Here is a 17,293-nt window from a genome sequence, read left to right on the forward strand (position 1 = left end):
ATCATTTTGCTACAAGACAACGGCATGTGCCTGAAGCTGTAGAAAAGGGATAATTTTATATAATATTCACATAGAAATTACTGTTCTCTTTTCTGGACAGAAGCAAAATGGAGCATTCATCTTCAGAGCATCACTGTCATGTTCTAAATATTCACTGAATTGTCTGGAATTCCAAACTCAACACTTACACCTATTTAAAAATCCTAGATTGGTCAAAGTGGTGTTACTACTATAACAGTTAATAGGCAGGATATCAGAATCTCTAGCTAGTTATCAAATATGCTGGAGTACACATGGCAAAAGAGGTATTACAAGTTGGACATAAGCAAAGTTACAGAGCCCACATCCAAATAAAACACCAAAAATAAGAAAACTGCAAATGGTTATTTGTAGGACACAATTTGTGTTGTTGTTCTATCATATATATTCAACATATATTTAAATATGAAACACAGACATCGTTTTATGGAAACCCTGAATTTCTAAATTCTAAAACAACATGGTGTTTCTTGTATAGTGCTCTAAAAATCTGGCAAGACAGTGGTGATTCATAAAATAAACCTGGCCTCAAAAAAGGTCAAGTAGCATGAATACAATGGAACCTTAATATTAGGAGAAGTTATAAAATTCTTAAAAATGCTCATAATAAAGATTCATATTAGCCAAACTTTGTTGAAATATGTAACTACATGTCTGTCCCTAGCTTCCAATTACATACTCATACAACAAGGTATAAAACTTTAAATAATAATGTGTGTATGGCAGTAGTTCTTGTTCTCTGAAGTGATTATCACAGGAAATTGAAGATAACAAAGAATAATTCAGTATTCTCATCATTGTTAGCAATATCTGAACTGAAGAGTGTAAGATATTCTTAAATTTACATTATCTCTTCTAATTGCAACTGACTGCTAATCAGGAGCTGTCCTTTATGAGCTAAAGATGCACCCACTATTGTTTGCATCCCTGCAAACACAGATCACTTATACTCTGCTCACAAGTCTCACTCACACTCTGCATATAATTCGCTGCACATGCACGTGAGAATAAATATATTGACTTATATCAAATTTGATTAATGGACATGTCGTATGAAGCAGTTTCAAATCACACCTACACCTATGTACATACACTATGACATGGGTTGCTCTAAATGCCACAAATGGAACGTTTCTGATATTACATATTTAAGTTATGGTTGCGAATCAGCCTTCAAACATACCTTTAATATCCATACTATGGTAATTGCATGTAAACTACACAAGAATTCACAGCTGTTTATTTCTCTGTCAAGTGACACATTTATGTTACCACACTTCTTTATAAGATCAGGATCTGCACACCTCTACTTCTCATACCTCAACTCATTACGTTTGTCACACAGTCACAAATTGAGACTGTGAAATGAACTTCATTAACATGTATTCAGAAACAAAAGGAACAATGTTATTTGCTTGGGATCAGCTTGTGCCATATTACACCATATTTCTCTTTCTTTACTATCATAAACAGTGTCAAAAAAGTTAATCCATACTGCCTTAATATTTTCGTTCCTGATGAACTGCTGAATTCACACAGACATATTATTCCAAATTCTATATTCGTATCTATACTCTTCCACTTCAATGTCATAATTATGATTTTTCAAAATTCTGCAATCACTGCAAAGTGAAACATTGTAGCTGTTTGATGTGGCACAACCTTAAACATGTGCCTGCAAAGCTGTATTCGAAGACATCATCATCCTCCCCAGGCCAAGGAAGCACAGGAGAAAACGAAACCTATGTGACAAGGAGGAGAAGATACTGCATGGTGCAGTAGACATCTGGGTGAGGGAGTAACCTACTCAGATTTTGAATGAGAAATTTTGTCCTATACAAGGATATGGCAGAGGGGGTAAGTTACAGGACCTTTACAGACTGCTAGCCATAAATAACTCCAGAAGCAAAATGGCACATACAGCTGGTGCAAAAAGTTGTGAGAACACAGCAGCAGCTAATTAGAAGCCACTCATTACGATGACTGCGCTAGAAAAGAGCCCACATTTTATGTGATGAATTTTCCATGTATGCAACATTAGGAAACTGAATGGGTCTGATGGCTTTTTGTCACTATAATGAAGTCTTTGTTTCAATATGTTTCCAGTGTATTCTACATGTTTCCTTTTTCACCATTTAACTTATGAATTTAGAGTGTTACCCAATAGTCACATAATTTCCAACAGAATTAGAGTCGTTAATGAGTACTGAATATCAACCAAGCTTAATAACCGAACACCATCAACATGCTGGAGAAATAAGTAGCTTATCTCATCTTGAAGAAAATTTACACTTTTATGACACCAGGTCTGTGTGCTGTAAAGTGTAAGAGATATTCAAGAACAATGAAAGTAATAAGGGGTCGAGCTTTCCATATTACTTTTGTATGACAATTAGGGTGAGGAACTTTGCAACGTCAAACTCATCGCATATAAAATTTACATCAGATCTAAATGCTTGCTTTTCTGTAGGACCTACGAAGCTACAGTATATTTCTGGGAAATGCCAGTCCCCTCCAAATACATTCACATGCAAATAAATAATAGTTAAAAAAAATCACTATACAGCAATACTGGGAAAGTAAAACAGTAGAACACCAATATCACACAATGAGATGAAAAGATGGATTGGCCATCGCTGTCCTCAGCTTCTACTATCAATATGCATTACCTTGAAATTACAACTGTCTTCAAATGAAGAAGAATCTCGCTTCAGGATGGATCTCCGAGGCTCTTCAGGGAAGAGCAGCTCTTCTCGAATATAGTCACGAAATTTGGTGTCAGGAAGCCTTGTGCTCTTGGTGCGGTTAACAATGACAGAATTTCCCGTCTGGTCAACATTGTGGTCCATGCCAAAATATGCAGCCACACGATGCACCAGCATACGCTGGTATGAGGACATCTGCGGGAACTTGTAGTGGTTGCGTCTGTAAATGGGATAAAAGATTAATTTTCTTCTGACTCATACCAACTTTTCCCTGGATACTAATGGGCTACCCAAGTCATCCTTGCCTATCATGCTTCCCTGTCATACCCCAGCTCCTCAGACGTGTTTCCAGACTTCCCCTTCCCACATTCCTCCAGACAAATCATTTGTAATGAGTAATTTGACTTGTCCACAAACAATGGCAGTCACTTAAGATTTGGAAATTCACTGATAATAACTTAAAAATTTTAGGCAATATATTGTATTTATTCCTTTATTTCACTTCTCTCATTCTGAGCAGGGCACACATTTCTTCTCTTATAATTTCTGGCACTATAACATAAATGGTTGGTTGGGAGGATTTCAAAGGCAACACAATGAAAAAAAAAAACATAACATTCTTGTGTTTTAACCATTACAGGAACAAAATTATTTCCTTTAATTAAAAGGAAATAATTGATAACTTTTACAACACAGAAATAAGTAAGCTATGACACATTCAGAGTAGAAGTTAAGTTTTATTTTTTTACTGTTCAGTAATAATGATTTTGTTATTTTATTGATATCAAATTTTCATCTTGTATTGATTTTCAGTATGAGCAAATGAAAATTCTGCAAGATAAAAGCCTGTCAGTGCTGATGTGACTTAACCTTTAAACGCCGGACTTCGGAAATGGTGATAATCTTGAGCTGGCCGGAGTTTATTTAAATGCCTGCTGCTGGTGTGCATTTAAATGCCCGTTGCTACTCTGGGTTTAAATGTCTGTTCCTCTTAGGGCGCTTAAACAATTTTGAGCACTGTGTTTAAATTTAACTCAATTTTTGTGATAAATGGACGGAATTAACTTTGTGTGTATCAGCAAAATACATACTGTCACGTATAACAACGGAAGATTTGAAAATTTTTATACAAAGTGTTATACCCTATTTTATTTTATTTTATTTTATTTTAATTTTGATGCTTACTGCAAAAATGGTATCCCAGTTCTTCACAAAGTTGTTCTGCATTATAAATTCATTTCTGTTTGTAGCACTTGACGAATTTTATCAGTCCCTGGTGTCATAAAACAGATGTAAGCAATAAAATCATTTGGTCTTCTGCTAGCACTGCTTACACTTTTCAGATTTTCGAATCTTTTACTAAAGGACAGAAAAATGAAAGAATGGCTATTGAAGAGAAAGCTAGAGGGGTCCCTTCTTCAGTGCTAAGACCTTCCGTTATAGCTGCAAGGTATTATTTCCCTTTCTAGGGTCATGAACAAACAGTTGGTTTGTGGCTGAGATACAAGGTGTGGTCTGTTTTCTGTGCAGTGATAGTGAAATCGAATACTGTCGTTTCAGTTCATCTTACCATGGCAATGAAACATCATTTGGAAAATTATGAAATTGAAAGGCAACTGATATTTGATTCTGATTCGGACTGTTGCACAGAAGATGAAGATAATGATTGGGGCTACGAAGATGAGGATGATGAAGAACTCGTGCAGCCACCATCATCATCACTATCATCATTGTTGTCATCACCATCATCATGGGGACCACCACAACAGCATGGCAGAAGGGGTGTGAATAATTTTTCTGGTGGAGCAGTGGGGATAAATCTAAACAAAGCTCCACATGTGAATAAGGATTCCACTCCACTCTGTGTGTTCATGTTATTCTTCACAGGAATTATACATCTGCTGGTGGAAGAGACTAACAGATATTATCACCAATAACTCGACAGCCTTGAAGACAGACCTTCTCCACTTGCTGACATTACTGATTCCGAAATGTTTCTTTTTTTAGGGATCATTATTCAAATGGGCCATGACATTAGAGACCGAATAAGAGACTACTGGGCGACTGCTGAGCAATTTCTCACGTCTTTCTACGGTAAGACATTGAAACACGACCGATTTCTTCATATTCTTCACTTCCTTCACTTTACAGACAACAATGCAGGAATTGACAGACAAGCCGACAATTATGACTGACTATGAAAAATTCGGACTATTTCTGACACTCTAAATGACGGATATGAAAAATATTATAATCCTTCGGAGCATCTGGCCGTTGACGAAATAATTGTAAAATTCAAGGGGAGGGTTATTTTCAGAAAAATACATTCCTAAGAAACACAAACGTTTCAGAATCAAAATCTTCAAACTCTGTGATTCAGCAGGCTATACATACGACATGAAGGTTTACTTAGGTAAAGACAGAACATGCACTGACCAAGAAGTGACAGCAATGCATGCAACGGTCAGGGACCTCTGCAAAGGGTTGAGGGGGTTGGGCACAAACTGTACATGGACAATTTCTTTTCATCGCCAGACTTGTTTGACGAACTGTTTGCAAAGAAAATAAGCTGCTGCAGGACAGTCAGACCAAATCGGAAGGGCCTACCACAAGACATATGCAACAGGAGACTTGGAATGAAGAAAGGAGACATACGGGTTAGGGTGAGGGGTGACATGACAGTATTAGTTTGGAAAGACAAACGAGATGTATATATGTTGACTAATATGCACGCTCCTCCAGCAGAAGGCAATTTCTGTGATGAACACAGAAATGCCATAAAGCCTGCAATTGTTGAGGATTACAACATGCACAAGGGATATGTTGACAAAGCGGACAGGATGACAAACAGTTATTCCATCAGCCGTCGGACTTGGAAATGGACGAAGAAACTATTCTTCCATTTACTAGATCTGACGATTCTGAACAGTTTCATTGTGCTGTCATCCTGTGGTGCGAAAATATCACATAGAGACTTTCGTCTAACCCTTGTGCGCAACATGCTGGAGCATGCCGCAACGTGTCGCCCTCGCCCCCAGGGGCCCTTAGGTCGACCTCCTGCTCTTTCATCTACAATATATTGCCTAGAAAAGGCCAATCGACAACACTGGCCAAACCATTCAGACAAGAGATTGAACTGCCACGTCTGTTCTGCATGTGGGAAGAGAAGAATACACACAAAGTGCGAGAAATGTGACATGGGCCTGTGCACTCTCAGGTGCTTCAAAGAATATCACACAAAGCCGAGATTTAGTTAGATGATGCAGGGGGTGGAGCCAATACATACATCAAGCAGATAACAACAAAAAAGGTATGTACATCGAATTTTACTATATATTTTCAACATATTTATCTGCAGAATCTTTTTGTTGTTGTTCACTTAGGTATCATTTTTATTCCTCTATTAGGATTTTACTCAAGTCGGTCTGGTAATTACTACATTTAAAAATAAATATTTAGGACTGTGCATGCGCTTATACTAGCAGCGTGTGCGCGTGCTTCCACTAGCAGAGTTTAAATGCCTGACTGGCCAAAACGGGGTACTTTGGCCATGACGACCTTACTCATGACTGGCACAAACGGGGCACTTCGGCACTTAAAGGTTAATCACCAAAATCAAAGGTAATATGTTTGTGTGTTAACAGAGCAATAATACCATTCTGACTCTGTTACACTGCCCAGCTAGAAACAAAAGCAGAGGTAGCAGCAATTAATAGAATTCAGTGTTTGCTAACTGCCCACATATTACTCCCAACTTTGATTTTAATCAAAACATGAAATATAGTTAATGCTAAGCACACAATGAAGCTCACGGTCTAAATATAAGTTCATGAAAAATTGCAAAAATGTAACAAACTGCAATCAGGAAAGTGGTCAACCATTTAGCATCACCTTCCAGATAAAATGTGAATTTCAGTGGATCTCATCTAATAACCAGCACTAAACTATAGTAAACAAAATAATCAAGTAATGTGTTTAGGACTAGTACACATCAGTGTAATGAAGCCTCCAGCATGAGCATTGTCAGAATAACAGTTACTTGAGTGACTCACTTGTTGTCTTTGGCAAGGCTGACCAGTTCCTGCTCAATCTTCAGCAGCAGTATCCTGTCCTTCTGGTTGCGATTCAGTGTGTCTGCAATGAACTGCTGAAGATCAACTCCTGTACCATCCGTGTACTGCTCTGTGCTGCTGTCTACACACCAAATAATATGACATATATTTTTACTTTATCAACACCCTTCATTACAGGTTGCACATCCAGAAAAATCTTGATCGTTCACATTATACTTCACACAGTTTCACTGTAAGAACTTCATGACTTTAGAATTTCTCTCTCTCACAAATGTGCGTGCACATACATGCACACAAAATTAAGACCCATTCTGAAACTAAAAGAATAATGTATGGTCTGTCAATAAGTACTGAATCTTATCTTCTTGTCTTCTATTCAAAAATGCTAAAATTATGATATATAAATTCTTACAATCAATCATCCTGCTGTGTATTAAACTACTGGCTATCAACAGAAATCACCAACATGTACATTCAATTTCAGGTATTTTACAATGTCACTATATGTTTCAACAACCTTTGGTCATCACCAGGCAGAAATTCAAACATACAATATTCAAAATGCACTATTGATTGTTGAAACATTTTCTTTATTGCTCTGTTAGTAATGCAGTATATATCAAAACATTTACTTCTTGGCTAATTATTTTGTTTACTATTTGCCTAAATATTAACTGCCTTAAAAAATATGTCACATCTGACTTCAGTTTCTGACCAGAACTACACTGAAGAGAATATTGAAAAAAAAAAATTCCTCTGCTGCTGTTGGCTGAGTGATTTGATCCTGAGATGTAAAATGAATAGCTATTATTCTGACATTTCCACCATACACTCACTCCATTTTTTCCCATGTACATTTTGTAGTCTTCCCCTTAAGCAATATGCACTACACACTGTTCTGCATAATCTCAAATGCAGCAAATGGGTACAACCTTCAAAACAAACAATTCTCATTTTTAGCTGCAGTTTGCACACACAACGATTCTGCTGATCCAGTCTTATATATTAAATCATAATTTTGACGAATATGCAAGTGATTAATAATGGATTTTTTTGGGGGGGGGCAAAGGTTGGAACTACAATAATTATTGTAGTTCATTAGTAATGAATGAAACCCTCTCCTTGCTGCCTGGCAGTCCTATCTGTAGCTGTAAACAACTTAAAAAAATGGGGGGAGGGGGGGTTAAAGCTACCCTTGTGTAACATGCTGTGGAGGCCCTTGGGGTTGTGAGACATTTAGCTCTCACATTTTTTAGACAACTGGCTCACGGATGGCAGTGAGTTTGTCAGCCTTACGTGCCGGCCGCCCTTTACCACCCCAGTTAGATTCCTGGTACTCATTTATGTTAGAGGCTGAGTCAACCCTAGGGCCATAGTGTGGCTAGAAGGATTAGGTAAATTGAAATATCCAATGGCCTCTTTGGGAACCAAACCCGTGACCTTCTGGCTTGTAGCATAGTGCCTCAACAACTTCTACACAGTGACAGAATAATGACAGAATGGCAGGCATTGGTTTTGTATATATGTATATGCTGGATGACCTTGGGGACAGAAGAGGATATTTTTATGCCCCTCCTCGTTGGTGTCTCCACCTTATCGTGGTGAGGGGGTTTAAGTATTCCAAGGACCCTGAGAGCTATACCAGCGGTAGCGTAGCTACTGGCAGGGCCTCCCTTGCTGGACAGGTCAAAGGGTAGGCATCAGACGAAGAGTGACACCAAAAACCAAAAACTGATGCCGGAAGCAGCGTCACCAGCAGCGACTTGAAACACAGAGCAAATGATGCTTGAGATGGTTGAAGTTTGTATAGCAACAGGAGTGACCAGAGTGGTTTGAACGGCTGTTGTACTGCGATGTGAAAAGCAAATGGAAAAACTACCACATTATCACCTTTCCTGGATAGTCTCTTTCCAGACACAGAGATACCATGTATGCGAGATGTTTTCTCTGGAGACAAAACAAACTGGAGGGGCGGATAGAAGTGACCAGAAGACAAGGAAGAAGATGTAATAAGATGCTGGATGACCTTGGGGACAGAAGAGGATATTTTTATTTGAAGGAGAAAGCTTGAGATTGCATTAAGGGGAGGAACTGTTTTTGGAAGAGACTGTGAACCTGTCATCTGACAGACTACTGATGAATGAATATGGATGGTGAATTTGAAGGAATGAAGAGGGAACCTGAATAGGCTAATTTCATATTCACTTAGAGTATAGGTGGCAACACTTTTCATGACGACAGGTATTTAAGACAGAGCACAGTATATAAACAACAGCAGTCATATCAGATGCACACCTCTGGACAAGCACGGTGAGGAACTGTCCATGCTTCCCTGTGAAGATCCTTGGTGGCGTAGCTTGTGCCTCGAATTAGGGCGGCTGACGGACAGACTGTTGATGCAGCCTGCCTGTGGCTGCTGCTGTTGTTGAACAGGCGCTGGCCCACTCACAGGTATATGGTGTGCGTCAGGATCTGGAGGAGGTGACGTTTCTTCTCTCATGGCATGACTTCGCACCAGCAGCTTCACCTTGGCGTGTGACTGCAACATATACTGGAATCATGTATGGCTCTGCGAACCCATTGGCATGTAGAAGCATCCTAGTAGATAATTTCACTCATCATAATTAAGATTTAGATTAAAGACGAAGATATGATCCTGCAAGAAAGACTGGGATGTTAAGTTTAGCAGTGACAGTGAAGAAAGATGTGTTAGTCACCTGCACACTACCCAACAATCACTGGACAATTAGAATTTGAATATACATGCAATATTTAATTCCTGTATATAAAGGCATTTGTGGGTGAACAATATTAAAATGGATCTTAGAGAGAGAGGCTGGGATGGTATGGATTGGATTGATCTGGCTCAGGATACAAACTAGTGGAGGGCTCTTGTGAACACGGTAATGAACCTTTGGGTTCCATAAAATGCTGGCAAATTCTTGAGTAGCTGCAGATTTGGCAGCTCCTCAAGAAGGGCTCAGCTCCTTAAGTAAGTAAGTATATAAAGGCATTCAATCATGTTATATTTTAGCGTCCTGTTGCACTGATTTATGTCCATGATTTACTCTGACCGTCTTACAGTGCATACATTTATTCACCTTACTCTTCTCTCTTGCACTACATGTTTCGGCACTAAAGTGCCATCTTCAGGCGCTTTTCGATGTACGTCGAACTACTGCATTGCATGCCCTGTTGTCTTTATACTAAAATAACTAAAATATATATTCGCCATATATATTGCTAAATTTTAAATATTAAAAATGTTAAAACTGTTCAGGATTTGTTATCCTTATGTCGTATTTCAGTATGCGAGTCACACCTAACTTCTTCTGTCAGAGTATTCTTCCTACTTTCATGTGTATTGTGCTTTGTGTTGTGTCTTACTCCTGTGACTGCGTATGTTTTACTGCTGGGCCTGCTGGGCTGATCTGGCTGAGGATACAAACTAGTGGAGGGCTCTTGTGAACACGGTAATGAACCTTCAGGTTCCATAAAACGCTGGGAAATTCTTGAGTAGCTGCAGAATTAGCAGCTCCTCCAGAAGGGCTCAGCTCCATGAGTGAGTAAGTAAGTAAGTAAGTAAGTAAGTAAGTATGTGCTAGTGTGTTACGCATAGCAAACTGTTAGGTGAGGCATCATTTATGCTGATGTGTGTATATAGAAGTTTTTCTTATAAAAAGAAGTAAGAATGGATCTGAAATTTATTATTCCATGAATAGTCAATTCCATGACAGAAGTGATGAATATGAATATCAAATGGAACTCCATTCTGCTCAATCAGCAACAATAATGTTGCAAGAACTCCTGATCTTTCAAGTGATCATCATCATCATCAGTAATCTGTCAAGACGACAGGTCCACAGTCTCTTCCAAAACAATTCCTCCACTTAATGCGATCTAGAGCTTTCTCCTTCAAATGACAGTATCCTCTTCTGTCCCCAAGGTCATCCAGCATCTTCTTATGTCTTCTTCCTCGTCTTCTTGTCACTTCTATCCGCCCATCTATCTTTCCTTCGATAGCTTCTTTTAGAAGGCAGTTTCTGCGTAAAACATGACCAATCCAATTAGCCTTCCGTTTTCTTATTTCATGTAGGATATTCCTCTGCTCACTGACTCTAATTAACACTTCTTCATTTCTCACATAATCGGTCCAACTGATCTTCTCCATCCTTCTCCAACACCACATTTCGAAACTTTCCAGATGTTTCTCATCTACTGCCCTAAGTGTCCATGTTTCAGCCCCATACAGAGCTATGCTCCAAATGTAGCATTTCACTAGTTTCTTCCTCAAATTTAAGTCCATTCAAGTGATAACAGCAAGATTTATGTGAGGAAGTTGTCATCTGGATTAAAAGTGCTGAATGTAAGCCAGTGGTATCCTGATAAATTGTCATATACAGTATGGAGAAACAGATAAGCCCTAGATGGATGAGGAATGTCTTCTCCCTGTCCTAAGACAGAAATTGTGAATGCCTCAAAACTACCAACACATTGGCTGAGAACCATTTCCATAGTCTGAAAACTGTTCCAGTGTGATTTCCACTTCTATACACAAAAAGGAATATATGATGCACAACTGCATGCAAATGTGAACCCACAGGATTATTTAAAAGCAGCATCAGTAAGTGCCCACATGGAGCTCTGAGAAGCAGTGGGTCTGGAATGGGGTCCAGTCAGGCTTGTGAGGATAACTGAGGAGCTATTTCAAGGAAATAGTGGCTCTGGTGTAGAAACCCGAGATTAACTTCCATTTGGATTCATTGCACTGACCACGCGACACCCTCTACCTGCTAAAATTGGCACTAACTTCGCTGAGAAGCAGCGGTAGCTCAGCTGGAATAGTTCACTTGCAGACTAAAACTATGGAGTTTTTTTTTTGTGGATGGAAGCTCTGGAAAAGGATGAGTACTATACAGAACACTGGCTGCAGCAACAAAACCTCAATAAATCCAAAGCCCATCTGCACCTGCACGTTCAGTTCAGATATGAATCATCATTATGCTACAACTTAGTACCTAATCAGGAGACATCTGTTAAGAGCACATTTATTCCTTTGTGAATTTCCAACTCTTAGTAAGTTGAAAATCCTGGTAGCAGTAACAGATTTATAAATCTGAATGACCAACAGCAGTAAGAAAATGCTTAAATACAGCAATCTCTTGCCAACCATGTATTTCAGCGCAGCTGTAGTTTTCCACTAGTATCCAAGTTCCATCAGCTGCAGTATTTGGTTTTATGTATCTGCAATTTCTAATTTTTCTGCACACAGAAAACAGCATCAAAAGCTCAACATCAAATGAGGGTAGAGCCATAGTGCCCAGGTGAATACAGTCCACAGCCTCACAACCTATTCATATAAGATTACAATTAATGTTAGTCTACCTTCGGCACCTAGGTCTTCCAAGCACTATATTCCCTTCAGGTTTTCAGATTAACATTTTATATGTATTTAGGCTTTGATGAGTGTTAACAGCAGTTGCAGTTCCCTGAACTCCCAATTTTCAGTAAGGTTTTGGTCTTGCTAACCATGGAATTTTTCAGGAATGTAACCTTACAGCAAACAAGGGATTGCTGTATTATAATTCTATATCAGAATTCATCAGCTGTGTTTCCTTTTACTACACGAACATACTAAATGATACATAACCTATTAAAAACATGGAATTCGTTATTTTCACAAATACAGCCATTACAGTTCATGGCATAGCCACTGTGATTACTAAAACATATAGCATTAAGTAGCATAAATCATAAACGTCCCTAAGCACCAAAACTTCAAGGCCAACAGTGGGCATGAAGGCAGAATGCATTCTATGCTTCAGCACTACATGGCGGTCCAGTTTTCAATTTTGATTCCCTGACCACTTTATTCTTCATAACCACTAGATAATGGGCCGAATGGGCCCCATAGGTGGTCTGGTCATGGTGGTGAAGATGAAAATGTTTGCATCAGGTAGGAATCAAGTCTGTTCCTTCAACCCATGGCAGCCATCCCAGCTTTTACAAACAGTTATTACAGGAGAGTACTATCTTCTGGGATATAACACGGTGCAGTCCACTGAAAGTCAACCGATGTTTAGGGAGGAACATATCACTTCCATTTTCAGGGTAGAATAAGCTGAGCAAGATACCAGTGTGAAAGCAGGTGACAAGCAGAGTGTCCTTCTGATGGACTACATGGTGCTATATCCCAGAAGATAGCACTCTTCATAACCACAGCAGTGAGAACCTAAAATCCTACAAATTATTGCAGAATATAATTTTGTGCAATAAATTTTTATTTTACTGTGTTTTCAACCGTTCAAAATAATCAGACCAGAGCAGGTGACTGTAAGATTTGAGGATGTCACAGTGGCAGCTGTGAATAGTATAGACTTCTGGGTTCTAATATAGTGCAATTTGGAGAAAACACAATGTTTCCAGGGAACATGCTGCTTCCTTCTTCTGGGTCAAACAGTACCAGCAGAAGCAGGCTTGCCACCTGCTTCCACTGGCTTCTTGCTGACTCTTCAACCCATAAGATGGAGGCAACATATTCTCCTGAAGAGTTGGGCTTTCTCAGAACTAAACAGCATTAAAATCCAGAAGATCACATTCTTCGTGTGATTCTCACATTCACACCTGAAATAAATATCTGTATTTCAGAAATAATTGTGATTTTGTAACCATCTAACAGTGAAGGCTGCATTACCCTGACTCTTGGGGGTGGTGGTGGGGACTTCTCCTCAACATCCAGGCTGTTTGTTCTAGAGAGGCCTGCTCTCTGTTGCTGCTGTTGCTGTGTGTCATCCCTGACCTCCACTGTCTTGTGCTTGTTGGACGTTTGATTGCAAGACACTGGACTGGGGGTGCTGTTATCGCCCTGGCAGTGGCAAGACGTTGATATGGCAGCACCAGGGCTGCTGGAGGGGCTTGACATATGTGGGACTGAATCATCTTCCTCCAACTCTTCAAACTCTGCCTGCAAACAACAGAGCTCTTCTGGTAGCTATTTCCTTCACAGCCTACATTATTGTCAATATACATATAACACTCTGAAGCCTTCATTGATTTATTCCATGATAAATTTCTGGCTACAGAATAGACAAGAATAAAACTGTCTCCTCTTATAGGTCATATATTATAATTATGCAACAATTTCCTGGACAAACTCAAGGAAGGATGACCTTTCATGCACATATCAATTCCTACAACTGAACTACACATTCATCATCATCATCCATTTTCCCTACCTGCCCTACTCAACCTATCTCCCTTCACTTTATGCCAGTTTCTGACAAATGAAGCAGAACCAACTTCAAAATTCTGCCATGCAGTTCATATTGTAAGCATGATTTACTGAAATATTCCAAATGTGTCACAGCTGTTGCAGAATTCTTATTTATAAATGACAAAATAGGCGACAATTATAGGATCATGATCTTTGGCCTGTCCTGACACTAATTTTTTGGAAATTATGAATCACATAAGATTTTAAACATGCAGACCTTTCAAGTTCTATATTGTCATGCAGCTAACACAGATAAATGTTACCTGACTCATCTGTATTAAGTACTAAACACAAGACATGACAGTCTCTGCATGATATCAAGCATATTTAAATTAACTGTTATGGAATAAAATTAAGTATTTTATGACTACTAACATATTTAAAGAAGATAATAGTACAGACCTTTAGATAATTTGATGGATATAAATGCAGTACTGCAATTCTTGGTAGTCATTTAGTTATGTGTACCTGTTTGGAGAGTGTTCGTTGAGCGCGGAGACTTCGCTCCATGGTGGGACTGCCTGGAGCACTGTTGGATCCGTTGTGAACAACTATACTGGGAACTGTAACAGACAGCGTCTGGTCAGGGTGTGTATCCTGCACAGGGATGGATAATATAGTAAGAGCTGACTAACAGAACCATAAAACAGAAAGCACAGTTTGACAAGGATTTAAAGCACGGACATTAGGCAGTGCTAAATTATTCTGAAAATGTGCAGAAAAATAGAACGGCAAACACAAAACTAACATAATCTACTTTTTAACCTTATTTCTGAAAAATCAGTCCAACCCAATTGCACCTATAGCCATGCTCACTGTAGAAACTTTTAGGTTAGGCTAGAGAATCAGATGATTCTGAAAGTTTGTAACAAGACAGATAAATATGAACAACATAACTCCATTTCCATGATAAACTAAAAATAATTAAAGCTGTATAAATAAAACGCATACAGTTTTTCATTTCATTCTAATTTACACCACAATATGGCAAAACAAAAAAAAAAAGTGACAAAGTACATGAAAGTTATGGAGGCACCTACAGCTTCCATGTAAAACCAGCACCTTGTTTCTTTCCACCACATATATAATCACCAATTTCCCCTGCAGTCACCTTACTATTGATATTCAGATTAAGTGCCATGATGTCAGTTCTAGCAGAACTATGACGGGTGGCAGTGATCTTCATACACTGGTACACTTCTGGTCAAACTGACCAGTTTGTTACATCTATGATCTTCCTGGATTCAAGCTATATAAATTCCTTTATACCAAAATAAAGTCTCAATGCAATTAACTGTAGTTCAAATACACATGTGCAGACAATTTCCAGATCAAGTACCAAGAAATCATACCAATGTGCCCACTATATTAGAGATGTAACCTAAACTGGGTAACATGGTACTTTGGTGTAAATCCCAGGATAAACTTGGGGACCAACTGACCCCCAGTTGCTGCTTCTAATATTGTGAAATATCCTGAGTATGGTCATCTAGGATGTGACACTAGATAGTTGGTAAATGGACACCAACATTTTTGAGAAATCTGCTGCCTCATCTTCAGAGTAAAAAGGATTATTTTACCCTGAAGATGGAGGCAGTAGGCTCTTCCAAAACACTGTTATTCATCTACCAAATGATAAGATGTCACATCCCAGAACACTAATTCTGTTACTCATTGCCAAAAAAGCTTCAAGTTCCACATAATGGTGCATCTTTGTCAATATCAGAACTATGAGGACTATTCAGAAAGTAACCTCTGGTGAGCTGTTAACAAATGAACAAGGAGAAAAAATGTATTATATACAAAAATACATACTTAAGCTATTTCTCAACATAGTCACTGCCGGAATTGAGGCGCTCATCATATTGGGAAATAAGCTTCTGTAAGTGTGTGTCAGAGAAGTCTGTCGCCTGTGAGCTCAGCTAAGTTTTGACACCTTCCATCGACTCCTCATTATTGTTGAAGCGCTGTTGTGATCACAACCAGTTCTTCTGGTAGGTAAACACGTGGTAGTCGCTTGGAGAGAGATCAAGCCTGTAAAGGTGGTGGTCAAACAACACCCAATTGAAATGATCCAGCAGTGCTTGAGTGTGACCAGCTGTATATGGATGTGCATCGTCACTGATGAGCACTATGCCAGATTTCAACATTCCACGCCATTTGCCCTGAATGGCCCTACATATCTTCTTTCATGTTTCACAGTACACTACTGAGTTTCACCAGCAGCACCCCTTTCCTGTCCCAGGAAACAGCTGTCATTAGTTTTCTGGCAGACATTTGTTTAAACTTCTTCAGCTTGTTTGGTGAATGTATGTGCATCCACTGCTTTGACTGCTCTTTGGTTTCAACATTCACAAATGAAAACCGGGTTTCATCATCTGCCACTCATACGATGTGATTGAGAAATTCAATGCCATCTTTGTGGTATAGCTCTAAAAGAAGTCAAAGTCAAAGCTGAAGCCATTCTCTGCATTTTGTGCACAACTGTGAGCATTTTCAGCACCCCATTTTGCCCAGAAACTTGTGATGATGGCCTAGCCTAGTTGTGACAATCTCATACAGACCAAAGTGTGAAATTTGTGGAAACTTACACAAAAGTTCTGAAATTGTAAAGTGCTGTCTTTCACAAATTTTTGGTCAACACTCTGAATAAGATCAGCACTCATTACACATGGCCAACCACTTCACTCTTCATCATGAGCATTTCTTCATCCATCTTTGAACATTCTACACCAGTCTTACAGTTCCTTCACTCATTACATTTTGGTCATAAACCGCACATAATTCATGATTGATTTCTGCAGCATTTATGTTTTTAGGGTGAAGAAAGTGGATGACAGTGTGAATTTCATAGCTTGTGGGATAATCAATCAGAGGACACATCATAACTCACTCTGTAGAGACAAGAGCAAACACTAGGTGACAAGTTATGTGATGGTTTATGGGGCCATGAACCATGTGATGCTACCTCATATGTGAGCTCTCCCCTCCTCCTACATTAGTTGCCTAAAATAAAAGGAGGTTACTTTCTGAATAGCTCCCATATACCTGTCTTTTTTCTAAATAAAATACCTCTAAAGAACCATGTTTCAACCTACAGAAGGAACTGTTCATAAGTAACTTAATTAGTTTACTAATTACATATAAGTTTTTCATTTAAGTAGTCTGGAAATGTCACCATGATGAATATATCTGCAGAGACA

At 38.9% G+C, this 17,293-nt stretch overlaps 1 protein-coding gene across 1 annotated transcript in view; it reads right to left on the reverse strand.

The window, feature by feature from the left end:
- Positions 1–17,293, reverse strand: part of LOC111864854 (R3H domain-containing protein 1) — a 104,087-nt gene that overhangs the window by 47,019 nt on the left and 39,775 nt on the right. Inside the window, exons 3-7 of the mRNA XM_033751647.1 lie at positions 14,559–14,653; positions 13,512–13,781; positions 9,113–9,356; positions 6,797–6,938; positions 2,709–2,964 (exon numbers count right to left, since the gene is read on the reverse strand). Of these exons, the coding sequence (XP_033607538.1) occupies positions 2,709–2,964; positions 6,797–6,938; positions 9,113–9,356; positions 13,512–13,781; positions 14,559–14,653 (1,007 nt within the window). The remainder of the gene's footprint in view (positions 1–2,708; positions 2,965–6,796; positions 6,939–9,112; positions 9,357–13,511; positions 13,782–14,558; positions 14,654–17,293) is intronic.

The sequence above is a fragment of the Cryptotermes secundus genome, unplaced genomic scaffold (genome assembly GCF_002891405.2).
Source record: "Cryptotermes secundus unplaced genomic scaffold, Csec_1.0 scaffold579, whole genome shotgun sequence".
Classification (NCBI taxonomy): domain Eukaryota; kingdom Metazoa; phylum Arthropoda; class Insecta; order Blattodea; family Kalotermitidae; genus Cryptotermes; species Cryptotermes secundus.